This window comes from Aquarana catesbeiana, linkage group LG02, assembly GCF_042186555.1.
Source record: "Aquarana catesbeiana isolate 2022-GZ linkage group LG02, ASM4218655v1, whole genome shotgun sequence".
NCBI classification, from domain to species: Eukaryota; Metazoa; Chordata; class Amphibia; order Anura; family Ranidae; genus Aquarana; species Aquarana catesbeiana.
The window spans coordinates 70,982,389-71,009,778 of NC_133325.1; the positions used below are offsets into that span (position 1 = coordinate 70,982,389).

General features: G+C 43.7%; 2 protein-coding genes across 6 annotated transcripts in view; one reads left to right on the forward strand and one right to left on the reverse strand.

The window, feature by feature from the left end:
- FAM76B (family with sequence similarity 76 member B) overlaps positions 1-5,621 on the reverse strand; it is a 29,163-nt gene extending 23,542 nt beyond the window's left edge. For both annotated transcript variants that reach the window (XM_073613035.1, XM_073613034.1), the window contains exons 1-2: positions 5,013-5,621; positions 1,003-1,067 (exon numbers count right to left, since the gene is read on the reverse strand). In XM_073613035.1, the coding sequence (XP_073469136.1) occupies positions 1,003-1,067; positions 5,013-5,096 (149 nt within the window). In that variant the 5' untranslated portion in view covers positions 5,097-5,621. The remainder of the gene's footprint in view (positions 1-1,002; positions 1,068-5,012) is intronic.
- The window catches only part of CEP57 (centrosomal protein 57), a 64,552-nt gene continuing 42,171 nt past the window's right edge, over positions 5,010-27,390 (forward strand). For 3 of the 4 annotated variants that reach the window (XM_073613031.1, XM_073613030.1, XM_073613033.1), the window contains exons 1-3: positions 18,474-18,675; positions 20,335-20,514; positions 24,890-25,011. In XM_073613031.1, coding sequence (XP_073469132.1) covers positions 18,489-18,675; positions 20,335-20,514; positions 24,890-25,011 — 489 coding nt within the window. In that variant the 5' untranslated portion in view covers positions 18,474-18,488. Of the gene's footprint in view, positions 6,122-14,025; positions 14,174-18,473; positions 18,676-20,334; positions 20,515-24,889; positions 25,012-27,390 lie in introns of those variants that run through there. The other variant, XM_073613032.1, reaches the window with a different exon arrangement.

A 27,390-nucleotide genomic window follows, 5' to 3' on the forward strand; every position in this document is an offset into this window, starting at 1 on the left:
ATTTGGCACGGGCCCTGGTTTCGACAGGTAAGATGGCCACAGCGACCTCCGAACATTTCCACCCCTCCTCCTTCCCCCCGCTGCCTTCTGGGACACAGACAGGTCCCAGAAGATGGCGGGACCATTCAGAAAGAGCAGCGCAACTCACACATGGGCAGTAGGAAACCGGCTGAAAAGCCTGAAGGCTTTAGGCTCAGTTCACAGCGGTGCGCTGGATGCAATTTGCACCGCACTGCAAATTACATGTGATGCGAACTCAGCCATGCAGATTGTATGGCTGAATTTACATCACATTTGGACCAAACTCGCACAGGACTCTTTTTTTGGTCCGGACCAGAATCAGATCGCATTGGTTGTTCACACCCATGTGATCTGATTCCTGTCTGAATTGACAGTTTGCACTGCGATATACGAACTGATTTGGGGGTGTCATTAACTTCCTATTGACAGTCCCACCAGTTTGCATATGGCGGTGCGAACTGCCTGCGATGTGAAATCCCACAGTGGATTCGCAGGGTTCTCGCATTGCACCAATGTGAACCGAGCCGGTTTTCCTTATCATCACTGGATCCCTGGACAGGTAAGTTTCCTTATATTAAAAGCCAGCAGCTACAGTATTTGTAGCTGCTGACTTATTTTTTTTTTCCCGACTGGAACACCTCTTTAGTGACACGTTGTTACTTTGAGGAAATGTCCACGCTGCCACATTTTAGGTACTGTCTTTACTTTGCTCAGCATTGCTAGGCAGTAGAAAACACACAACTTACATATCCATTAAACATCTCTAAAATAAAACTTGTCAGATCAAAAAAAAAAAAAAAAAAAAAAAAAACTTTACTTCAAATGGCTTCTTCATGTCCTTGCTAATATAATGCAAAGTCCAGGAATGTTCACAACCACTCATCTCAGTGGGAAAGCTCTCAATGGAAAAAGGATAAATAAATCACAAAAGCAACAGGACTTTGGGTGTGTTGTGCCATCTCGACCCTTAAAACTACCTACCTTTCTTGCTGGAACTCCGATCGGCAATAGGTGCATTTTACAATTGGGTGAGCAATTCGGCACTCCTAAAAATGAAGAACATAAAAGGGTTAATGTCACGACAAATGTCAAGTCACAAGCAACTAACCGACAAGTGCACAACATGTTGTTGGGTAAAGGGCCAGGGCATAATCCAACCTGTGAATGTGTGACTGGAAGTCAATAGAACATGTATGCCTGGTTTGCCCAAACTTACATTTATCTACATGGCTAGAAGGCAGGGGTCTTCAAACTACGGCCCTCCAGTTGTTCAGGAACTACAATTCCCATCATGCCTAGTCAAGTCTGTGAATGTCAGTGTTTTACAATGCCTCATGGGATGTGTAGTGCCGTAACAGCTGGAGGGCCGTAGTTTGAGGATCCCTGGACCAAGGGAATGGTTTGTGTTGGCACTACATTAAAGGGGTTGTAAAGTTAATTTTTTTTTTTTAAATAACAAACATGTTATACTTACCTTCACTGTGCAGCTCGTTCTGCACAGAGTGGCCCCGAACCTGGTCTTCTGGGGTCCCTCGGCGGCTGTTTCAGCTCCTCCCCGCAAGCATTTACCACCTTAATGCGAGCTCCCTCGCACGGTGGTGAGTGCTTGCGGGCGCGCTCCCGTGATACAGCCGGCGGCTATAGCCGCTCGCTGTATCACTCGGCCCCGCCCCCCGGCGCGCCGCGTCATCGGATGTGATTGACAGCAGCGAGAGCCAATGGCTGCGCTGCTTTCAATCCATCCACTGCAGCCAATCAGCGACCAGGCTGAGCTGCAATGAAGATGACGAGGACGAGCAGCGAAGATTCGAGGCGTCAGGTAAGTAAAACGGGGGGCCTGGGGGCGGCGGTACTGTCAAAAGTTTTTTCACCTTAATGCATAGAATGCATTAAGGTGAAAAAATTTTTACCTTTACAACCCCTTTAAGGTTGCTGTTAGCAGGAGCCATGCTGCAGGTTGATCTAATATGCAAATCTCAACACTTAATCTGAATACCTTGCTGTCGCTATGGTGGGCAGCCTTCCTAGCCCATAGAAAAGGGGCATCCTATTGAATGTTTAAAGCAATGCACGTGGTTTAGTATCGACAGATTTAACTAGTCACAGTTGGGTTAATGCAAGAATCCAAACAGTCATATTTTATGTGAAAGCTTACTTAAAGCTGAGCTTTACCCATAACTTGATAAAAAAAAAAAATTAATGTTCTTTATCAAGGAACATACATTCCACATTAATAATTACGCTACCATCATTAGTGTATGCTGTAAATAGCCTTCAGCATTGCTCCTGTTTCTTCTTGCTAGAGGCTGCCATTTTGCTGAAGCCCAGAGCAGCAGTAAATCATAAAGCCAAACTAAACCCAACGACTTAACGGTGTCAAAAACCAGTAAATTCCAGGAATGACGGGATTGCCAACTGTCACATTGGCACTGCTGAGTTTGTAGAGGCCGACCTGCTGACAGCTCTAAAGCAGAATTAAACCCGATCTTTTACAGACAAGGAAGCTGCTTCTGTTTGATCTGCAACTGCTATGGTGCTGCGTATGTGCTCAGTTATGACACCAGCCAATTGATGGTTTGACAGTTTGGTTGAGGACACAAGCAGATGTGACAGTTAGCAATCCTGGCATTTCAGGAATGTAACAGTTTCAAAAGTGCAGTGGGAAACAAGGCCCTGGAAGTGGCGTAGATACCGGCGGGTGGCTCCAGTATCTATGATTGGAATTGGGAGCAAAATATTAGACAGGTATCTGCTCCCCCTGAAAGGTTCCAAATGTGACACCAGAGGGGGGGGGGGATTCCAAAAATCTGAAGTTTCATTTTTGGGTAAAACTATGCTTTAACCCTTTCATGACTAAGCCTATTTTTGACATTTGGTGCTTACAAGTTAAAATTCGTATTTTTTTTGCTAGAAAATTAACTTAGAGCCCCCAAACATTATATATATATTTTTAGCAGAGAATCTAAAGAATAAAATGCAATATTTTATGTCACACAGTATTTGTGCAGCGGTGTTTTGAATGCAACTTTTTGGGAAAAGGGACACTTTCATGAATTAAAAAAAAAAAAAACAGTAAAGTTAGCCCAATTTTTTTGTATAACGTGAAAGATGACATTACGCTGAGTAAATAGATACCAAACGTGTCACGCTTTATAATTGCACGCACTCGTGGAATGGCGGCAAACTACGGTACCTAAAAATCTCCACAGGCGAAGCTTTAAATTTTTTTATGGTTACCAGGTTGGAGTTACAGAGGAGGTCTAGGGCTAGAATTATTGCTCTCGCTCTGACGATCGCGGCGATACCTCACGTGTGATTTTAACACCGTTTACATATGTGGGCGCGACTTCCGTATGCGTTTTCTTTGCTGCGCGAAGTCGCAGGGAGGAGGGCGCTTTGAAAAAAAAAATTTTGTTTTTCTTATTTAAATTTTTTATATTTATAAATTGTGTTAAAAAAAAAAAAATTTGATCACTTTTATTGCTGTCACAAGAAATGTAAACATCCCTTGTGACAGTAATAGGTGGTGACAGGTACTCTTTATGGAGGGATCGGGGGGGTCTAAAAGACCTCCAATCCCTCCTTTGCACTTCAAAGTAATCAGATCGCCATTTTCAGCGATTCTGAATACTGTATATTTTTATCTTTTTAAACCGGCGCCACTGGCAGCCGAGTAAACGGGAAATGATGTCATGGCGTCGCTTCCGTGTTTACAATTAGGAGACTGGAACGAAGTCGCTTATGGCTTTTGTTCCAGTCTGTCCCTAGCCGGCGGATTGTTGATCGGGCCTCCCGGTGGAACGGGAGGCCCGGTAAAAGCGGCGGGAGGGTGGGGGGTGGACGTCCCCTCCCGCTCCTCCAGTATAACAGCCGAGCTGCGTTTAGCCGCATTGCTTCTCCCTGGATAGCTGATCGACAGCTCAAAAAAAAAAAAAAAAAAAAATAGTACCGGGATGATGTCTGCAACTGCGGGCCAGAAAGCCGAGGCCGCACATCTGCGTACGGTCGGCGGGAAGAGGTTAATATTGCAATTTTACGTTTAGACCCCTTTCACACTGGGGCGGTTTGCAGGTGTTATTGCGCTAAAAATACCGCCTGCAAACAAACCCAAAACAGCCACTGCTGTTTTTTGTTCAGTGTGAAAGCCCGAGGGCTTTCACACTGAAGCGGTGCGCTGGCAGAAGAAGAAAACTCATGCAAGCCGCATCTTTGGAGCGGTGTAATCACCGCTCCTGCCCATTGAAATCAATGGGGCAGCGCGGCTATACCCGCGCTATGCAAGCGGTTTTAACCCTTTTTCGGCCGCCGAATACAGCCGCAAAAAGGACGGTAAAGCAGCGCTAAAAATAGCGCTGTTTTCACGCAGACGCCCCAACCGCCCCAGTGTGAAAGGGGCCTTATGGTAACAAGGGGCGTAACATAGGCAGGCCAGTTCTAATCAGGACTGGAAAGAATGTAAACATGTACTGAAAACATGATCAGTGCCATGTGCCATACATACAAAATAGAAAACAAAATTATATACAGAACTTACAAATTTCCTTTACACTTCTGAAGCTGGACGTTGCTAAGAGAAGCCCCCCTTCACCATCACAAGGGGAAGAAGACATGTCGGGGGGGTTTGGATCAGAGACTCAGCCCACTCCTGTGATGGTCAGCAGTAATGACTAGGCCTCTCTTAGCAACATCCTGGGAGTTTCCCAGTCAGGCTTCATAAGGTACATAAATGGCCTACACCTATAACAAGGGGATTCTTCACCTTTAATCAGAGCCACAGAGTCTGTTGTCATCCACAGACACCCCTCACCTACACAGACACTGTTTAGTAAAGGCGAGCTGCCCCTTTAAGGGTAAAGGCTGACTGGTTGCTATAGGCAAAGTAGCAGCCCTCCTTGGTGACCCCGAGGCCTCAGCACTGCGACTCCCCGAGCAGGCCGCACAAGGAGGATTGCGCAGGCGCACTAGCCCCCCCTGTGTTCGGACGGACTCACCTTACACAGTTGCTGGCCCTGGGAGAGCTCCTCGAACGGGTACCGCTGGTGACACTTGGTACAGGCGTACAGAGCCGAGGCCATCCTCCTCCGCCGGCGCTCGCTTCACTCAGGAAGAGGGGGGGAAAAAAAGACGAGAAACTGCCCGACCGCTCCGGATCACACCACAGGATCAACCGGCGAGGGAGAGAATCCGGCCGACCGCTCAGCGGGGTCAACCACAAGATTTGCCCGTGTCCGGCCCTGCGCTGCGCTCTCCTCCCAGCACGGGCCTTTCCTTTTTTTTTATTATTTTTAGAGTCCGCCGCCCGGCCGTCTCCTTTATTTTATTTATTTTTCTCCTTTTTTTGTGTCTGGCGCCCGCCCGTCTGCTTTCTCCTTCGTGTTACACAATCCAAGCCCTGGGAGAGGCGGCGGTGATTGCCGGCTTCTCTGCTCTCTCTCTCTCCGGGGAAGCTTCTCCCGTCCTCGGCCTAAACGATCAGCCGGCGCCGCTCCACGATAAGACAATTTTTTTGTAGAAAAGGAAGGGAAAAAAAATACGGAGCGCTGCAACCGGATGCGGATCACTCTTGCATCACCACAAAGGAAGGGCAGCGGCGACCAATGGGAGCGCCTTGCGTCGGAGCGGGAAACACCCGTTTGAATTTGGCTGGCCAATGGCTGGACGAGAATGTAGAGCTTCGACCAATCAGAGGGCGCAAGATAAAAAGAGACAGGCAGCTTGGATGGCAGTTGGCTGATTTTGGAAGCCAATGAAATCGCCGTAGGGGGCGGGTCGGACTAGGCCTCGCCCACGTGGGGTTATTATTGGTCAGCGGCAGTGCGGAGGCGGAATGCTTTGTGGTGGATCAGCGAAGGTCCACATAGGAAGCAGTATTAGCCGTGACCGTCATCTGTATATCTGTGGGCAGAAAAAGGGGGCGACGCGGGAGCCTCAAATGCCTTGTCGGAGAAACTTTTTTTTGATTGGTCGGTGCGATTGTCAATAACGGGCTGGTGGCCGTGTTTTGATGACGTCACCCGGCCAACCTGCGTGAGCGGAGGGGGCGGGGCTATGCCTGCTTAGAGGAAAAGAGATGAGCAGTGCGGCGCTACAGCCTAGGATGGTGAGATGTGTGCTGTGATGGGGGGGCCTGTCATAGAGTGGGGGGTGATTATGGGGCCCTGCTCTCCCTGGTTGGGCTGGTTTATGTGTATTCTATACAAAGCCCCCCATTGTATCCCCTCTGCACACACCTGTAGCAGATTAGTGCCCCCCCCCCCACACCATTGTGTTGTCTCCCCTTTCTGGGGGCTTCTAATTCTCCATTCTATGACTTCGAACGCTTCTCAGGAATCCTATAGGAAGCTTTGTCCTGTATAAACCCTGATGAAGGGGGGCATGTCCCTGAAACACGTTGGCTGTCCTTTTTTTTTTTTTTTTTTTTATTCCTGTTATTTCCACTCAGGCCTCATTCAGATGGAGCATATAGATCTGTGAGCACCGTGTATTCCGGTACAGGAGTTTCATGTTTCTTGGGTAGGAAGTCCCATTGAATGAAACACAACAGCAGCTTCCAATGTGACATCTGTGTAGGTGCAAATACACATATCCTCCATCACGCCACGGATCGTCAATTACGTCTGAATATTGAAGAACGATCACATCACAGAAGACATAGTACGACGTTTCGGAGCCATGCAGGAACCCTTTATCAGTCTTGACTTCTGAACGGGTCCTGCATGGCTCTGAAAACGTCGCACTATGTCTTCTGTGATGTGATCGTTCTTCAATATTCGGATGTAATTGACGATCCGTGGTGTGATGGAGGATATGTGTATTTGCACCTACACAGATGTCACATTGGAAGCAGCCGCTGTGTCCATGCATTCCCAATTGATTGCCTGTTTGAGGATTCATAGGTTGAAAAAAGACACAAGTCCATCTAGTTCAACCATAAAAAAATAAATAATAATACAATCCCATATACACAATCCTATAACCTCAGTTGATCCAGAGGAAGGCGTAAAAAAAACCCCCAGCAAATCACGATCCAATTTGCTACAGCAGGGGAAAAAATCCTTCCTGATCCCCGAGAGGCAATTGGATTTTCCCTGGATCAACTTTACCTATAAATGTCAGTACCCAGTTATATTATGTACATTTAGGAAAGAATCCAGGCATTTTTTAAAGCAATCTACCGAGGTTGCCAGAACCACCTCTGGAGGGAGTTTTATCTACATTTTTACAGCTCTTACTGTGAAGAAACCTTTCCGTATTTGGAGATGAAATCTCTTTTCCTCTAGATGTAAAGAGTACCCCCTTGTCCTCTGTGATGACTGTAAAGTGAATAATTCAACACCAAGTTCACTATATGGACCACTTATGTATTTGAACATGTTGATCATATCCCCCTTAATCTCCTCTTCTCAAGAGTGAATAAATTCAGTTCCTCTAATCTTTCCTCATAGCTCAGCTCCTCCATGCCTCCTATCAGTTTGGTTCCCCTTCTCTGCACTTTCTCCAGTTCCCTGATATCCTTTTTGAGAACTGGTGCCCAAAACTGAACTGCATATTCCAGGTGAGGTCTTACTAATGATTTGTACAGAGGGGCAAAATTATATCTCTCTCTCTGGAGTCCAAACCTCTCTTATACAAGAAAGGACTTTGCTCGCTTTGGAAACCGCGGCTTGGCATTGCATGCTATTATTGAGCTTATGATCCACCAAAACCCCCAGATCCTTCTCCACCATTGATCCCCCCAGTTGTACTCCCCTTAGTATGTATGATGCATGTATATTCTTAGCCCCCAAAGTGCATAACTTTACATTTATCAACATTCAACCTCATCTGCCACATAGTCGCCCAATTAGACAGTACATTGAGGTCGGCTTGTAAATTGCAGACATCCTGTCAGGACGTTATTCCACTGCATAGCTTAGTGTCATCTGCAAAGACTGCAATGGTACTTTTTCATGGAACACCTGTGCGGGTAAACATGGCCCCCACATGGGTGTACAGCTTCATACACCCTGTGTGATCAAGGCTTTAATCAGCAATAAATAATTGTGGCAAACTTATTGTTGAATTTCAGTTCATTGGAATGGGCTCCCTAGTACATGAACACACCTAATATACACTATATTGATGACAAAAGTATTGGGACACCTGCCTTAACACGCACATGATCTTTAATGACACCCCAGTCTTAGTCTGTAGGGTTCAATATTGAGTTGGCTTCAACTCTTCTGGGAAGGTTGTCCACAAGGTTTAGGAGTGTGTCTATGGGAATGTTTGACCATTCTTCCAGAAGTACATTTGTGAGGTCAGTCGCTGATGACTGACCTCACAAATACTATACTTCAAGAATAAATAACAGCCGATATCTCAATGCACTAACATGCACATTTCTGTAGTGAAAGGTGCAAATCCAGGCTCATAAACCCCAAATGTACTCTTTTGCACATGCTTTGCAGCACACCACAATGTATGTAAATACATTACTGCATGGTGTGATGTGCTTCAACACCTGTGCAAAAGTACATTTGGGTTTGCCTGGGGCTGGATTCACACCTTTGCACTGCAGGAATGTGTGTGTTGGTGCATTAAGGTGCTGCGTTGCCATTATTATTATTTGAGGTACTTGTATAGTGCCGTCAATTTACGCATCGCTTTACATATACATTGTACATTCACATCGGTCCCTACCCTCAAGGAGCTTACACTCTAAGGTCCCTAACTCACATTCATACCTATACTAGGGCCAATTTAGACAGAAGCCAATTAACCTACCAGCATGTCTTTGGAGGAAACCGGAGTACCCGGAGGAAACCCACGCAGGCACAGGGAGAACATATAAACTCCAGGCAGGTAGTGTCGTGGTTGGGATTCAAACCAGCGACCCTTTTTACTGCTAGGTGAGAGTGCTACCCACTACACCACTGTGACACCCAATGTATTATGTATGTTTGTTTTGTTTTTGTCCATTCTGGTGCCTTGGTTGTCCAGGTAAAATTAATGGGTTGTCTTGCCATGTGACATAAGGCATGTAACACAAGAATGGCAGATTGTCAGTCTGCCCTAAGGGCTCGTTCACACCATCAGTGTTGGGTTGCATTGGTAAATACAGTCCCAACACAAGGCAATTACAGTAGTCTTGTGTCCTATAGGCTCAATTGATGCTAATACAATGATGGTGTATGCTGAAAAACAAAAAGTATTTTTGTGCAGTGCATTCCAATGCAGTTCATCACAGCACATGGTAAAATCATTAAGTTAATAAGGGGTGTCTGAATAAATGTACTGAATCCTGCATTTAAAAAAAACTGTGGCTGCGTTAGCGCTAAAGCGCCACTCGTTTTAGCGCTGTTTAAGCAGCGCTTTTAGGCTGCAAGTGGGGCGCTTTTTTACCCCAAAAAAGGGGGTTAAAATCTCCCGTGTTGCGGCGCTTCCGAAACGCTACCCATTCGTTCCAAACCCAAACTGCCCCAAAGATGCTGCTTGCAGGACTTTTTGGAACGTCCCACCCCAGTGTGAAAAGTTGCGCCTGAAAACCGCCCCAGTGTGAAAGGGGTCTAAGAAGGTGTTACATATTAGGTGAGGTTGAAAAAAGACACAAGTCCATCAAGTCCAACCTATGTGTGTGATTATATGTCAGTATTACATTGTATATCCCTGTATGCTGCAGTCGTTCAGGTGATTATCTAATAGTTTCTTGAAATGATCGATGCTCCCCGCTGAGACCACCGCCTGTGGAAGAGAATTCCACATCCTTGCCGCTCTTGCAGTAAAGAACCCTCTACGTAGTTTGTTTAAACCTCTTTTCTTCTAATTTTAATGAGTGGCCACGAGTCTTGTTAAACTCCCTTCCGCAAAAAAGTTTTATCCCTATTGTGGGGTCACCAGTACGGTATTTGTAAATTGAAATCATATCCCCTCTCAAGCGTCTTCTCCAGAGAGAATAAGTTCAGTGCTCGCAACCTTTCCTCATAACTAAGATCCTCCAGACCCTTTATTAGCTTTGTCACCCTTCTTTGTACTCGCTCCATTTCCAGTACATCCCTCCTGAGGACTGGTGCCCAGAACTGGACAGCATACTCCAGGTGCGGCCGGACCAGAGTCTTGTAGAGCGGGAGAATTATTGTTTTATCTTTGGAGTTAATCCCCTTTTTAATGCATGCCAATATTCTGTTTGCTTTGTTAGCAGCAGCTTGGCATTGCATGCCATTGCTGAGCCTATCATCTACTAGGACCCCCAAGTTCTTTTCCATCCTAGATTCCCCCAGAGGTTCTCCCCCCAGTGTATAGATTGCATTCATATTTTTGCCACCCAAATGCATTATTTTACATTTTTCTACTTTGAAACCTCATTTGCCATGTAGTTGCCCACCCCATTAATTTGTTCAGATCTTTTTGCAAGGTTTCCATGTCCTGCGGAGAAGTTATTGCCCTGCTTAGCTTAGTATCGTCTGCAAATACAGAGATTGAACTGTTTACCCCATCCTCCAGGTCATTTATGAACAAATTAAATAGGCTTGGTCCTGGGACAGAACCCTGGGGGACCCCACTTTCCACCCGGACCATTCCGAGTACTCCCCATTTATCACCACCCTCTGAACTCGCCCTTGTAGCCAGTTTTCAATCCATGTACTCATCCTATGGTCCATGCCAACGGACCTTATTTTGTACAGTAAACGTTTATGGGGAACTGTATCAGATGCTTTTGCAAAATCCAGATACACCACATCTACGGGCCTTCCTTTATCTAGATGGCAACTCACCTCCTCATAAAAGGTTAATAGATTGGTTTAGCAAGACCGATTCTTCATGAATCCATACTGATTACTACTAATTATACCGATTTCATTACTAAAATTTTGTATATAATCCCTTATCTCCTCCAAGAGCTTGCATACTAGTGATGTTAGGCTAACTGGTCTGTAATTTCCAGTGATGTATTTTGGGCCCTTTTTAAATATTGGTGCTACATTGGCTTTTCTCCAATCAGCTGGTACCATTCCAGTCAGTAGATTGTCAGTAAAAATTAGGAACAATGGTCTGGCAATTACTTGACTAAGTTCCCTAAGGACCCTCGAGTGCAAGACATCTGGTCCTGGTGACTTATTAATGTAAAGTTTTCCAAGTCTATCTCTAATTCTGTCCTCTGTTAGCCATGGAGGTGCTTCCTGTGTTGTGTCATCAGGATAAGCACTGCAGTTTTGGTTACTAAAGCCCCCCGATTCACTCGTGAATACTGAGGAGAAGAATAAATTCTGTTGCTGTTTTTTCTTTTCTGAAATTATGATGAGCTGGGAGCACACCTCTGCCTAGCGACAACATGCGCTGCAACATCGTGCCAATGCCGCTTATGCAGGTGTTTTTTTTTTTTTTTTTTTATTTAATTTTTTTTTCAGCCTGTAAAAGCACTTATATGTTAAGCCGTACAGACGGTATGATTGTTGGCAGGGGATTGTCTGTCGACAGACTGTTGTCCTAAAATCTTACCGTTAGTACGCTCCTTTTGACAATTGTTGTCCAACTTTTGGCCAACAAATGTTGGATGACAGGCTAGTAAATTTTCGGCGGACAACGATTTTCGTATGGTCCGTACACAAATCCGGCACACAAAAGTCGAAAGTACAAAAAATGCGCATGCTCGGAATCAATGCTCACCAAACATGGAATTAGCAGAAGGGGCCCAAAGGGTGGCGCTCAAGATCTGAAATTCCTTGTAGTACGTTAATTGTGTACCGTTAGTATGCAAGACAAGATCCTGGCACATCTTTTGACAAAAATCAGGCGCTCAGTTGGCCAACAATCGTACCGTGTGTACGAGGCTTTAGCCTTTTGAGGGTTTTATTTACTAAAATTGCATAGTGCAGAATCTGATGCAGCTCTGCATAGAAACCAATCGACCTCCAGGTTTTATTGCCAAAGCTTAATTGAAAAAGCTTAAGTTAATAGTTGATTAGCTTCCATGCACAGCTGCACCGTATTCTGAGTGCTCTAGTTTTAGTAAATCTCCCCCTTTGTCCATGCAGACACTTACAGGAGTAAGGACCGTACACACGATCAGAAAATCTGAAGTTAAATTTCGTCCGATGAACGATCTGCTGATTTTCTGATCATTAGTATGCTGCTTTTGACAGCCGGTTACGAATTTTCGGCAAACAAAAACTGGATGTGCAGGCTCCAAAAACTTTGTCTGATGTGACAACAACGTCCGATTTTCTTTTCATTAGTACGGTTTTCTGCCAAAAAAAAAAGAAATCTGCAGAGCAAGACTAGGCATGCTCAGAAATGAAAGAAGACATACAAAACAATTCAACACATTACGTCACTTCTGATGTTGAATTCTGTTGTCCGAAAATTTTCTGATGGTTAGTACCCACTTCACTTTCGATTTGAGACTAGCATCCAACAAAAAACTGCTGCAAATTCGTCCAATAATCTGACCGTGTGTACAAAGCTTTAGACCAGCTTTTCACACTGGGGCAGTTTTCAGGCACTTTAGCGCTAGAAATGGCCTCTGCTAAGCACCTGAAAAACACCTCCCATTCATTCAAGTGCGACTTTGGGGCACGTTGGGAATGCTGTATTTAGAGCTCCCACAACGCACTGCCCATTGGAAAGAATGGGCAGTGCTTTCAAAGCGCCGCAAAAAGGGACTTTTTACCCTTTTTTTGGGGGGGGGGGGGGAGCCTCCTGCTAATTGGCGAAAAGCACAGCTTAAACAGCTCTAAAGCGCCGCTAAAACGAGCGGTACTTTAGGGCTAATGGCCGTCGCTTTTAGTGTCAAAGTGGCCTAATAGAAGAGGAACATTTACCAGTAGAAAATAAACCCCACCCAAGGCTAACTCTGAAAGGAGCTTTTGAGCAGAAAAACACATCTAAACACGCACTTATACTCCTAAATGTATTCCAAAATTACCATTTTAGCCAGCAGAATGCAATTATGCTCAAACGCCATTGGCGTATAAACACGCCTACATATTGTAACATTAGAGGTGTTTTTGATGCTAAATTCTGGCAGAAAAAAAATGCTGCTTATTTTTATTAATTATAAGAAAGCAAACTGTGCTAAATGTCCATAAATAGAAGAAAAAAGCAGCAGCTCACCTGTGAGATATACACAGTAAAAAACACAATAAAAAAATAGAACTGCTCTAGAATAAACATATATAACAAACAATGACCTATTAAAGTGGTTGTAAACTCTGTTGCACCACTTTTACCTACAGGTACGCTTATAACAAGGCTTACCTTTTAGGTATCATGAATATCTCTTAAACTTGCATAGTTTAGGAGATATTCCGTATATGCGCTGCTGCCGGCGTCATCGGCGAATGGAAGAAACGGGCTGCTGGTGCATACTGGCTCATTATGCTTTTGTCTTACATGGTGATAAACATAACAAATGTAAGAAATTGTGTGTCGCTTTTTAAAGTCCTCTCGTGATTCTAATGATTCACAAACAGGACGTGAAAAGTGCCTCCACCACATAAGATTATTATTTTCATTTGCCTGTGTGCATGAGGCCTAAAAAGTTTTACTGGTGCCAAATTTCTTTGTCTTTTCTGTTGTTTATATACAGTGCACTCCACCTCCCATTACCTGCTGCTGAGATCTAAATTTGTTTGTTTTTTTGTTTTTTATATTTTAAATAGTTTTAGCATCTCTGTGTCCCTATTAGTCATATTCACTCTGTCCCGGTGACTGTAGAAGTGAGGAAGAATGCAGTATTTTAGGTTCCCCCCTCTATTTCTGTTCTGAAGATATCTCCAAATGGGTTTACTAGTTCTGGAGACAACCACCTACAACAGGACTCTCCTCACTATGGGGAGATTTTCTTTCTTCCTGTTGTCTCTAGTGAAAAGGATGTATATGGCAAAATTAAAAACCTGATAGATGTTTAAGCAATATCTATGCTTTTCAAAATAAAGTCTATGGATACACATGAACTTTTTCCACTGCTGTTTTTCACCAGTAAGCTATATTATTCTTACCATTTGTTTTACTCTGTCATTTTAGCTGAAGAGTCCCTTGGCTGGATCTTCTAAAGGTGCACAGTCCGGCACTTCGTATATCTCTTACCCCAATGGAAGGCCATTCATAAATTCTGATTTCCAGAGGTCTCCAGACAGACCAGGTCATGCTTATCCAGAAAGCAATGGCAGAGGTAACATTTGATGTACAGGTTATCTGTTAGTTAATAGTTACATAGTTAGTCTGGCTGAAATAAGACACAAGTCCATCTAGTTCAACCAATAAAAGGGGGGGGGGTGTACTCCAATGCAAAACAGGGGAGGAAAACAGGCATTGAAGAGGCAGCAGTTTTGTCTCCTGTAAGTTGAGGAGACAAAACTGCTGCCTCTTGTAAGCCAATTCTTGACAATCTCTTAAAAGTGGTCCACCTGCTTTTTAGAGGTGTGTTTAGCACCACCGCACATGTGAACAAGGTCTTAAAGGAAGAAGTAGGGCAAAAACTATTTTGGCCATACTTCTCCAGTAGGTCACAGAAGTGCACTTCATTCTGCAGCCATATTCAGCTGACAGGCTAAAGTCAGCAGGGATCCCGATTTTAATGTTGGGATCTGCCCAGATGACTGAGCTGCAGCTAGCTCAGCCTGTCGGCATGCTACTTAGAGCCTAAGCCAGCCACTCCCGCCCCCTCTACAGCTCAGCGCTCCAGTGAGCACTGGAGGGGCAGAGCAGACAGCAGCGATTGGCTGTCACCGGCTCTCTGCTCAGTGAAAATTGGGAACTGAGCGATTTGCGTTGTTTGATCGCTCAGTTTTCAGTGTTGAGGCGCAGGGGACAGATGCAGCATCAGACTAATACAGTCACACCAAAGTCCGACAGATTCGTACGTGATGATGTACGACCGGACTAAAATAAGGAAGTTGATAGCCAGTAGCCAATAGCTGCCCTAGCGTCGGTTTTAGTCCGTCGGACTAGCATACAGACGAGCGGATTTGAAACATGTTTTATTTCTAGGTCCGTCATGGGGAAAAAAAGTCCGCTGGAGCCCACACACGATCGAATTGTGAGCTCTCTCTCTCTCTCTCTCTCTCTCTCTCTCTCTCTCTCTCTCTCTCTCTCTCTCTCTCTCTCTCTCTCTCTCTCTCTCTCTCTCTCTCTCTCTCTCTCTCTCTCTCTCTCTCTCTCTCTCTCTCTCTCTCTCTCTCTCTCTCTCTCTCTCTCTCTCTCTCTCTCTCTCTCTCTCTCTCTCTCTCTCTCTCTCTCTCTCTCTCTCTCTCTCTCTCTCTCTCATAGAATACTACATTCCTTTATCATTATATTATAGAGTGACTTTCGGTGACAGGTGCATTTGATTCCTCACTAGGTAAAGATATACAGTCAGGTCCATAAATATTGGACCATCGACACAATTCTAATCTTTTTGGCTTTATACACCACCACAATGGATTTGAAAAGACACAAACAACTTTAACTGCAGACTTTCAGCTTTAATTTCAGGGTATTTACATCCAAATCAGGTGAACGGTGTAGGAATTACAACAGTTTGTATATGTGCCTCCCACTTTTTAAGGGACCAAAAGTAATGGGACAGATTAACAATCATTCATGAAACTTTCACTTTTTAATACTTGGTTGCAAATCCTTTGCAGTCAATGACAGCCTGAAGTTTGGAACGCATAGACATCACCAGACGCTGGGTTTCATCCCTGGTGATGCTCTGCCAGGCCTCTACTGCAACTGTCTTCAGTTCCTGCTTGTTCTTGGGGCATTTTCCCTTCAGTTTTGTCTTCAGCAAGTGGAATGCATGCTCAATCGGATTCAGGTCAGGTGATTGACTTGGCTATTGCATAGCATTCCACTTCTGTTCAGTGGCTGAAAGCGCTGGCCGGGGTGTTTTGACGTCCCCCTGTCAGATCACAACATCTCAGTGGGGGAGATTGCTGTACTAACATTAGCTAGTTAGTACAGCAGCTCTTCCCGAGCACTTCAGTATTTTTTTGGTTCAACAAAAAAGAAACTAGTAGTGGCGTGTACCAGGCTTAACTCAAACTATTCTTTAAAAGGTTTCATCCCCCCTCTTTCCGCCTATTCTGTATAAAAAAAGGTGTGTGTATTTACATAATGTTAATCTGGTCCGGTCACGTGATCTTCAGCTCCTTCTCCGCTGTGTCAGCGACTTCTGCAAGGGGGAGGGGGGGAGTGCAATCATGGCTTCCGGCATTCATAGCTGTTGTCCAGCACGCCCTTACACAGAAGAACCAGAATAAAAGAAGGTAAGTACACAGATCTTTTTTTACACAGGGTATGCAGGACAGGTAGGCCAGGGGAGGGAACAATCTTTAAGAATAGTTAGTGTTGGGCTTTACTACCACTTTAAGACAACCTGTCCTTAAAGCGGAAGTAAACCCATCCATTAAACAGTTTAATTTCCGGCACGTGCCGGAAATGTAACACTCCCATTGGTTGTGCTCTCAACCAAACTGTCAAACCATCCAATGGCTGGTGTCATAACTGATCACATGTGCAGCATCATGGCAGTTGTAGATTGAATAGAGGCAAAGATGGCAGCTTCCTTGACTGAAAACGATAGGGGGGTTTACTTACACTTTAAGTAGTAGTAGTAAAACCCAACACTAACCTTTCGTAATGTTCCCTCCCTTCTCCTACCTATTCTGCATACTTTATGTAAAAAAATCTGTGTTATTTAGAAGATCATCTACCGCTGTCATCTAAAAATAAGAGTTTTATTAAAAAAAATAAACTCACTGAGTGATCTGCATGGGGCAATTTCAGTTTTAAAAAATTGCTCTTTATCAGCCGTCCTGAATAATCCTCAGAGATCAACTGAAATAGAAGTAATATGCATTCATACTATGATCATTTGAAATAATAAAGCTTTTTTTATGCTTCTTGTCTACTGCCAGTTTTATATACCATTAGATTGATTGATTGTCACCTTTCCATTTGATCTTGAACAGTGTAAATAATTTCAGAGGTCGGATACTGATAGCACTGATTGAATTATGTATGAGTTGCCTTGTTGGTAACATCTGTGCTGTGTCAGAAGCAATGTGTGTTTATTGAAACGGATATCCCTGGACTGCCTACTGTCCTACATCAGTGAGCTGTAGAATTTGTAAGGATTATTGGGAGATCCTGTCAAGGTTTCTGGACAGAGTCCATAGATGTCAACCACTAAAGACCATGTAATTGGGGAACACAAAGACATGAATTAAATGTTCATGATTAACTACACCCTAAACTTCTATTTCATCCGCTGCTATGACATTCCCACATGGGTAATGACTTTTTTTTTTTTTTTTTTATTATTATTCAGCAGGTTGACACTCATAGATATGTGAGAAGGAGCAGTAATGCATAAAAAAATGTATGCAAATATGGCTGCCTGGATGTACATGGAGGGACAAACTATACATAGAAACACAAGCTTAGCCTCACTTCTCTAAAACATGATAGAGGCAGTATTTTCTGAGCTATTTATTTACTTTGCTAAAAAAATGTATTTAATTTTGTAAACACAGGCATTGCCATATTACAGCATGCACATTATTTTATCATTTTCTGATGTGTTTGATTGTTAAGGCCGGGTTCACACCTATGCGAATTAACCCGCATCTAATTCGCATAGCAGGAGAATGTGACTGGCTCCCATATCTCTGCTGCGGCTGCAGAGCTCACTGCACAGAAACGCTGTGCGTCTTTGGCTCAGTTTCAGGGCCGAATTTAAGCAAAGATTCTGCCCTGATACGTCCCTGAAACGGAGAACAGGGACAGACAGCATTGCTGTGCGATCCGCGGCCGGTTTAGGTGTGAACCAAGCCTGAAGCCCAACTAAATACATTTCAAATGCATCAAAACAAAAGGCTTTTAAAGTCTTACAGTTCATTTTCTTTAGGAAGCAGCCTCAGCATGAGTAGGAAAGCCTGTCCTCTGCTCCTCTGCCAGCGTGCTGCTGAGTGGGACCCTTGCTCTGGTATGGAAGCAGTGGCCTCTATGCAGAGTGCCAGCGTGCCCACATCCAAATCAGACCTATAGCTCTGCAATCAGCTAAGCTTATGATTCTTGCTGATTGAAGACCTATAGCTCTGAGTCCGTGGGGGGGGGGGGGGGGGGTTGTCAGTTAATATCAGTGGGCTGCCTTTAACGTGGCAAAGAAGCTCAAATATGTGAGCGTGGCTCGTTTTGCCACACATTTTTTTGTATTAAAAAACGCACGTCTTGCTTGCCAGTTATTAACATTGTAGGCACAATGCACTTTTTTGCACATTTCGTGAAAGTGAGCAAAATCACGCTGAATACAGTCTTGGGCCCCCTTTCACACTGTGCGACTTGTCCTGCAACTTGGGACAGCAAAGTTGCATGACAAGTCGTTCCCCATATTTTCCAATAAGTATCATTCATATCTGTGCAACTTCAAGTCTCAGCGAGTTCAAAGTAGTCCCTGCACTACTTTGGTCCAACTTTGATGCGATTTGAGGCCCATAGACCTCATGTTTACACAGGCATTGCTTAAATTTGCATCAAAATCACGTGACTTTCAGGTCGCACAAGTGGGAAAGGGGCCTAAGGCCTCGTTCACTCAGCACGTAAAACTCATTTACAACCGTTTTTTTTTTTTTTTTTTTATTTACAGATCTGAACACCACTGCATTGTTTTCAATGGAGACATTTACACAGGTGCATAAACATACTCTGCGTTCAGATCAGTAATACAAAATGCTAAAATGTTCATCTCAAAATATGTGTATAAATGTATGCCGTTGAGAGAGAGGGAGAACAGGACAATGTTTATGCTTTAAATAATTGATCTAATTACTGATCATTCTTTCTTTTGTTCCTTGCCTTAATGATCAGTAAAATTTAACAGTTAACAGCTAAAGGTACCAAGGCACATGAAATACGTGAAATACATTATATGCTGTTTGGTCTGAACGAGCCCTAAAAAAAAAAAAAAAAAAAAAAAAAAAAAGTTCAATAACAATAATATGTAGTGGTGCACCAAAATGAAAATTTCGGTACCGAAAATTCAGGGTGCACTTGCCCAAAACCAAAATTGATGGTTTTTTAAAAAAATATATAAAAGGGTTTTTTTTTTTTTGTTTTTTTTAATTGTATCATATTCTACTTAGTTCGACAGCCATTATCGGCCCCTTATTTGAAGCGCTGTTAAAAGTCTTGCTTGCTGAATTTTTGGTGCATATTTGGCAAACTGCACCAAAACGCACCTCCCCATTGAAATGCATTGAAAATGCAGAAAGAACGCATCAACAATGCAGCTGTGTTGCGTTTTTGGTGCATTTTTTTGAGTCACATGACCCATAATAAACCATAAGCAATGTAAAAATCACTGGCGTTTTCAGCAGCCATTATCGGCACTTTTTTTTTTTTTCTTTCTTTCAGCACAACGCTGAAAACCCTATTTTCGACTGATAATTTTCGGTGTCCGAAATTTTGTTGCATAACTAATATGTATCTCATTTTAACACACATCCCAGGCACATTTACAGGTGTTAAAGTGGTTGTAAACCCACATAGGGAAAAAAAAAAAGACCTGCAAGACCAAGACATAATGAGCTAGTATACATAGTATACTAGCTCATTATGTAATACTCACCTGAGATCAAAGCCCCCACTGCGGTGCCCGTACACAGCATCGGCCGGCGACAGTTCTCCCCGGAGTTACTTTCGGGTATCGCGGCTCCAGCGCTGTGATTGGCCGAAGCCACAATGACGTCACTCCCGCGCATGTGCACGGGAGCCACCAGTAACTGCACATTTACTGAAGCAAATGGCACGTACGTGCCATAGTTTCAGTGCGCATGTGCCGATACCTCCTAAACCATGCAATTTTAGGAGATATCCGGGGTAGCTACAGGTAAGCCTTATTATAGGTTTACCTGTAGTAAAAAAAGTGTATTGTAAGGGTTTACAACCACTTTAAGAGCTTGGGCCTTAATTCGTTTCATTGGCCAGAACAATAATTTTTTCTGGCCATTGAAATTAATGCTCAAGCTTTAAACGCGCCTATCATTTTGGCGCGTTTAGATGCGTTTAACAGCGTTAAGCATTATTTCTGCCAAACTGCTGCTCCTGGATGCACTGGCATTGTTTTTTTTTTTTTTTTTTTTCTGCCTCTAATAGCCCCTGCCACTAAACACTGCTAAAAGCCTATGTGTGCATGGACAGATAGGATAACATGCACGGGAGTTTATGGGCAGGAAAATAGAACGTCAGCTGCAAAAATGTCCAGTGTGCATGAGGCCTTACTCTTTCACCAAAACTCTTCCCTTCTTATGCTGTTTTTTTTTTTTTTTTTTTTTTTTTCCATTTCTACAGCAATTATCTCCGCTTTAAAGAATCTTCAGGAAAAGCTCCGGCAGCTGGAACTAGATCGAAAGAAAGCTGAGGAGAACATAAACCAACTGGCAAAGGAGTCTTTGGATTATAAGCAGCACCTGGATGAGGAAAGACAGTCTAAGGACAGCCTGGTGGATGATGTGTCCAGAAAGAATAAAGGTACAGAACAGGTTCTACTGCCACAGACAATGAGTCACGTCCCAGCTTCTCTTCTATTTTAGCTTACATTGGGAAAACTAGCACAGGATTGGTTGCTGAGGGCAGGCCAAGTATTTCTCTCACCTTCACTTTTCCTGGAGTGTATTTTTTTTTTTTTTTAAACTGTTACATATTGGTGACTGCAAAGTCACTAGTGTATGTATTCACTACCTGAAACACATAGGTTCCTCCCCACCTGTCCTCCTTTGCCATCCTGATCTGTATTCTGATCACTGTAGGGACCCTCTGCTCAGGTTGTTACTGCAGTCTGTGACCCCATAAGCGGGATATCCTTTTAAGTCCAGTGACACCAAGAAAATAAAATGATTGGAACTGGTGTCAAGACAGAGACAGCAAAAACCCCTAGGTATTTTCAATCTATATATTAGTACCTAATCTCACGTCTGCTTGCTGTGGAAACAAGAATGAAAGTATTTGTGAGCACACTGCTTCAAAAGGGCATTTTATTACAGAATATAGAATTGCATGTATACATTTTTATTAAAAAAAAGTTTTTCTCTTGTGTTCATTGACCGACACACCATCTTCTATTCTCCTCCACCTCTAGGATGCCTACCTACACATCCCCACCAGCGTTTCCTCCCCTTTGCGGTGGGAGAAGAGCATTATCAGTTTGTGGAGCTGCCCTTTGGTTTCGCTTCCACTCCTTGGGTTTTCACCAAGGTGCTGGCTCCAGTCTTGGCCTTGCTGAGACAATGGGGGATTGGTTATCTGGACAACCTGCTTCTCTGGGCAGAGTCTCACTTGGGCTTGAGGGAAGATGTGGCGATCATGCTCAGCACCTTGCAAGAGTTCAGGTGGATCCTGAATTTCCAGAAATCCATGAGTCAGTGTGTACAAGGAGCTGAGGGGCTTGTCCCACTTGGACAGAATTTCCTGAGCGTACGGTACCACCTTGAAGGCAGATACCAGTAATCCCAGGATCTGCATGCAATAGCGAAGGGAGGACCATCTGAGGAAGAGCAGCAGTTGAACCACTGATTGAAGCTTCCAGAGCTTGTCTAGCGGTAGGAGTGCACCTTTGCCAACGCCGTGTTGAGAGTCAATCCCAGATAGTCCAGTTTTTTGGAAGTAACAGAGCATATTTTTGGAAGTTCGGGATCCACCCGAACTCTTGTAAGGTGCTGATCGTGATAGCCATGTCGTTCCTCAAGGCCAAGTGAGAATCTGCCCTCAGAAGCAGATTGTCAAGATAACCAATAATGGAAATCCCCCATTTGTCTCAGCAAGGCCAAGACTGGAGCCAGCACCTTGGTGATAACCTGAGGAGCAGAGGCGAGACCAAAGGGCAGCACCACAAAGTGATAATTCTCCTGTCCCACTGTGAAGCGGAGGAAACGCTGGTGCCAAGCACAGATGGGGATGTGTAGATAGGCATCCTAGAGGTCGAGAATAGAAGACATTGTGTCTGTCAATGACGTAAGAGAAAGGGATTTTACGGTGAGTAACAAAAAAAATTCAGTTTTTAACCTCTTTCATGCTTTTATTTTGGCATGTGAGGTCAAAGCCTCACCAGTCTCTCAGTAGCAGGGGGTGTGACTGTTTAGAAGATGCGGACACAATGGAAAAGTCTACATCTGTGGCTTAGTCTAGTGGTTGTCCACTTATGAGCTAAAGCGGGTTAGCAATATACATACACACAGCAGAGAACTTTGGTTTGGTTTTAACAGCCGCTTTAAGCTGGATCCTTGCTGTCAAAATTGACGCTGTCCCTGCAATGCAGCACACACAGACAGGAAAGTAACTCCACCACTGTATGTGTGATATAAGCCAATTCACCTGCCCGCTGTGCAGGGATGTGCAGTCAGGTGAGGCAGAGCCTCACGTGCCATGAACATTAAAAATAAAATATCAGTTTGTAGCTCGGCAACCTGAGGTCACAGAGACCCCAAATTGGGGGGTAGGTAGCCCAAGTCCTACCCCACCACTGGTAAAAATAAAATTGGGGTTCCTATGACCTATGGTTCCAGAGATATGGGGCTGCTTACGCAGCCTGTCAGAAGCTACATACAGAGCGTCCAGTTAAAATACAAGCTGACACATTTTGTATGCAGCAGACTGAGAGGATGAGCTCACAGTGCCTCTCCTCACTTCTTGTCAGAGGCACTGACCTCAATGGACAGCTTGGAGTCTTGGACCAATGGTAAAGTACCGTTAGCCCCAGCTGTCCAAAAAAAATGCTGCAGTGGAGGCTGTCCTCTCACTGCAGTGTCATAGAAGGGGCATGTGTCTAAAAAAACAAAGACAAATACTCCCGCCCAGCCCTCCTAACTACAAGGAAAAAGCATGTGTTTATGTGTATAAGATTTACCCATAATCCCATGTTTTTCTCACACAGTTAAGAGGGAGAATCTGCTGCCTGTTGAAAAAGTACTGTTATAATCAAGCTAAATCATATCTATTTAAATGCTTTATGTTCTAACATAATAATTTTATTATTTATTTACTGGGAAACTACTGGTTTGAAGTTATAACTTCAAACTTCAGTCGTTTGTCCGTTAAGCCACCTGCTTGAGTACAGTTTTTGAAAATATAGTAAATTACCTTATAAACAATATAGAATAATTATTTGTATATTACTTATGGTAATTAACCTCTTGCCATTCAGGCCAATTCTGACACTTCTCCCCTATGTGTAAAAATCATCTTTTTTTTTTTTTTTTTTTTTTTTTGTGATTATTATTAATATATATATTAATGATATATATGGCTTGTACCCGAGGGTACTTGGGGAACTCAGTCAAGTAATTGCCAGACCATTGTTCCTAATTTTTACTGACAGTCTACTGACTGGAATGGTACCAGCAGATTGGAGAAAAGCCAATGTAGCACCAATATTTAAAAAGGGCCCAAAATACATCCCTGGGAATTGCAGACCAGTTAGCCTATAACCAATAGTATGCAAGCTTTTGGAGGGGATGATGAGGGAATATATACAAGATTTTAGTAATGAAAAACGGTATCATTAGCAGTAATCAGCATGGATTCATGAAGAATCATTCTTGCCAAACCAATCTATTAACCTTCTATGAGGAGGGGAGTTGCTATCTAGATAAAGGAAGGCCCGTAGACGTGGTGTATCTGGATTTTGCAAAAGCATTTGACACAGTTCCCCATAAACGTTTACTGTACAAAATAATTCATGGGCCATAGGGTGAGTACATGGATTGAAAACTGGCTACAAGGGTGAGTTCAGAGGGTGGTGATAAATGGGGAGTACTCAGAATGGTCAGGGGTGGTTAGTGGGGTCCCCCAGGTTCCTGTGCTGGGACCAATCCGATTTAATTTGTTCATAACCAACCTGGAGGATGGGATAAACAGTTCAATCTCTGTGTTTGCGGACGATACTAAGCTAAGCAGGGCAATAACTTCTCCGCAGGATGTGGAAACCTTGCAAAAAGATCTGAACAAATGAACGGGATGGGCAACTACATGGCAAACGAGGTTTAATGTAGAAAAATGTAAAATAATACATTTGGGTGCCAAAAATATGAATGCAATCTATACACTGGGGGAGAACCTCTGGGGGAATCTAGGATGGAAAAGAACTTGGGGGTCCTAGTAGATGTTAGGCTCAGCAATGCCAAGCTGCTGCTAACAAAGCAAACAGAATATTGGCATGCATTAAAAAGGAATTAACTCCAGGGATAAAACGATAATTCTCCCACTCTACAAGACTCTGGTCCGGCTGCACCTAGAGTATGCTGTCCAGTTCTGGGCACCAGTCCTCAGGAAGGATGTACTGGAAATGGAGCGAGTACAAAGAAGGGCAACAAAGCTAATAAAGGGTCTGTAGGATCTTAGTTATGACAAAAGGTTGTGAGCACTGAACTTATTCTCTCTGGAGAAGAGACGCTTGAGAGGGAATATGATTTCAATTTACAAATATCATACTGATGACCCCACAATAAGGATAAAACTTTTTTGCGGAACGGAGTTTAACAAGACACGTGGCCACTCATTAAAATTGGAAGAAAAGAGGTTTAACCTTAAACTATGTAGAGGGTTCTTTACTGTAAGAGCGGCAAGGATGTGGAATTCCCTTTCACAGGTGGTGGTCTCAGCGGGGAGCATTGATAGTTTCAAAAAACTATTAGATAAGCACCTGAACGACCGCAACATACAGGGATATACAATGTAATACTGACATATAATCACACACATAGGTTGGACTTGTGTCTTTTTTTTTTTTTTTCAACCTCACCTACTATGTAATATAACAATGGCCAAGCAAAAATCCCCAGAAGCCTCCAGTTTTCATGCATTGAAGTCTGGTTATATACATGGTAGTGATTTTCTCTGCGTTCCTCCACAGATCTCACCAGACAGCTGTTGACGGCACAGTCCCGATGCAGCCTTTTGGAAAGACAGCTGGAATACATGAAAAAGACGGTACAGAATGCAGAGAGTGAAAGGAAATCTGTTCTCCAGACACAGGTAGATCCAAATGTGTGCCAACATTTAATGTTTTTTTTTTTTTTTTAATATGCTTTATTTATTAATTAGAATCAGTTTAACACCATATAAACTTCAAGTGATTGTAAAGGCTCTTTAAAAAAAAAATATATTTAACAAACAAAATGTTATACTGACCTGCTCTTTGCAGTGGATTTGCACAGAGCAGCCCAGATCCTCCTCTTCTTGGGTCCCTCTTCGGCTCTCCTAGCCCCTCCCTCCTGCTGAGTGCCCCCACAGCAAGCAGCTTGCTACGGGGACACCCGAGCCGAGCTGCAGCTCCGTGTGTCCATTCAGACACGGAGCTGTCGTTCAGCTCCACCTCCTCTTTCCCCTGATTAGCTAGATTACTTTGACAGCAGCGGGAGCCAATGGCGCCACTACTGTGTCTCAGCCAATCAGAAAGGAGAGTCCCGGGTGGCCAAGGGATTTGTGGACATCGATGGACAGAGATGGGGCTCAGGTAAATATTGGGGAGTTCTGAGGGGCAGTTACACACAGAATACATTTTATCTTAATGCATTAACCACTTACGGCCCGCCGTCGTTATACGTTGGCTGTTTGAAGAGGGATATTGTTGTTATGGCAGCAGCTAGCTGCCATAACCCCGGTATCCTCTTCTTAAGCGGGCAGTCCACTTTCAGATAAAAGTGGTCTGTGCGGCGGATTCAGCGCAAGATCACTTTTATCGGCGGTGGGAGTGGGGTGCCCTCCGCCGCTTACCAGAGGAGGTGATCGGGTCCTTCTCCCTTGCTGGGTATGGAGATGAGTGAGGGGAAGATGGCCCCCACCCGTCTCCATACCATTGCAGGGCGGAAGTGACGTCAAAACGTCACTTCCACCCATAGCTCTTAAAGCAACTTTTTTTTTTTTTTTTTTTTTTTTTTAAATGACATTTAAATATTTATTTTTTTTAATGCATTTTAATGTAAATATGAGATCTGAGGTATTTTGACCCCAGATCTCATACTTAAAGGGGTTGTAAAGGTTCATGTGTTTTTTCACCTTTCCTATGCATTAAGGTGAAAAAACATCAGCAAACACCCCCCCCCAAACCGCCCAGCCCCCCCCCCCCCCCCCCCCCCGTTTTTACTTACCTGAGCCCTGGAAAGTCCCGCGTCGCGAACGTGCTTTTCCTGTGCTAGCTCTTCTCTGCTCTTCATTGGATAGATTGATAGCAGCACAGCCATTGGCTCGCGCTGCTGTCAATCAACTCCAGTGACGCAAGGGGCGGGGCCGAGTCCTGTAGTCGGCGGCAATGGACGCCGAATACAGGGCCCGGGAGAGCGCCCGCAAGGTAACTCCCTGGGGAGAGCAATTCCCAGAGGGGTTATCAGAAGCGGGGAGGAGCCGAGACAGCCGCTGAGGGACCCCAGAAGAGGATGATCGGGGCCACTCTGTGCAAAACGAGCTGCACAGTGGAGGTAAGTATGATATGTTTGTTTTTAAAATTAAAAAAAAAAATTCAAACCTTTTAATGTCGCTTTAAGAGGTCCTGTCATGTGTTTTTTTTTTTTCTTCTTCTATTACAAGGGATGTTTACATTCCTTGTAATAGGAGTAAAAGGGGGACACACACACACACACACACACACACACACACACACACACACACACACACACACACACACACACTTTTTTTAAGAACAGTGTAAAAATAAAAGGTAAAAAAAATTTTAAACGAGCCCATCCTGCTGAGCTCGCGTGCAAAAGTGAACGCATACATTAGTAGCGCCCGCATATGAAAACTGTGTTCAAACCACACATGTGAGGAATCGCCCTGATCGTTAAAGCGAGCGCAATAATTCTAGCCCTAGACCTCCTCTGTAACTAAAAACATGCTACCTGTACAATTTTTTTAAAAATGTATCATTTGGACATTTTTAATGGTAAAACTTTGTCGCCATTCCAAGAGCGGGCGCCACTTTGAAGTATGACATGTTGGGTATCAATTTGCTCGGCGTAACATCATCTTTCACAATATAAAAAAAAATTGGGCTAACTTTACTGTTGTCTTATTTTTTAATTTAAAAAGGTGATTTTTTTTTTTCCAAAAAAAGTGCGCTTGTAAGACCGCTGCGCAAATACGGTGTGACAGAAAGTATTGCAAGGACTGCCATTTTATTTTCTAGGGTGTTAGAACCCCCAAACTATATAGATAGATCTATACAGTGGGGCAAAAAAGTATTTAGTCAGCCACCAATTGTGCAAGTTCTCCCACTTAAAAAGATGAGAGAGGCCTGTAATTGTCATCATGGGTATACCTCAACTATGAGAGACAAAATGTGGAAACAAATCCAGACAATCGCATTGTCTGTCTGATTTTTGAAAGAATTTATTTGCAAATTATGGTGGAAAATAA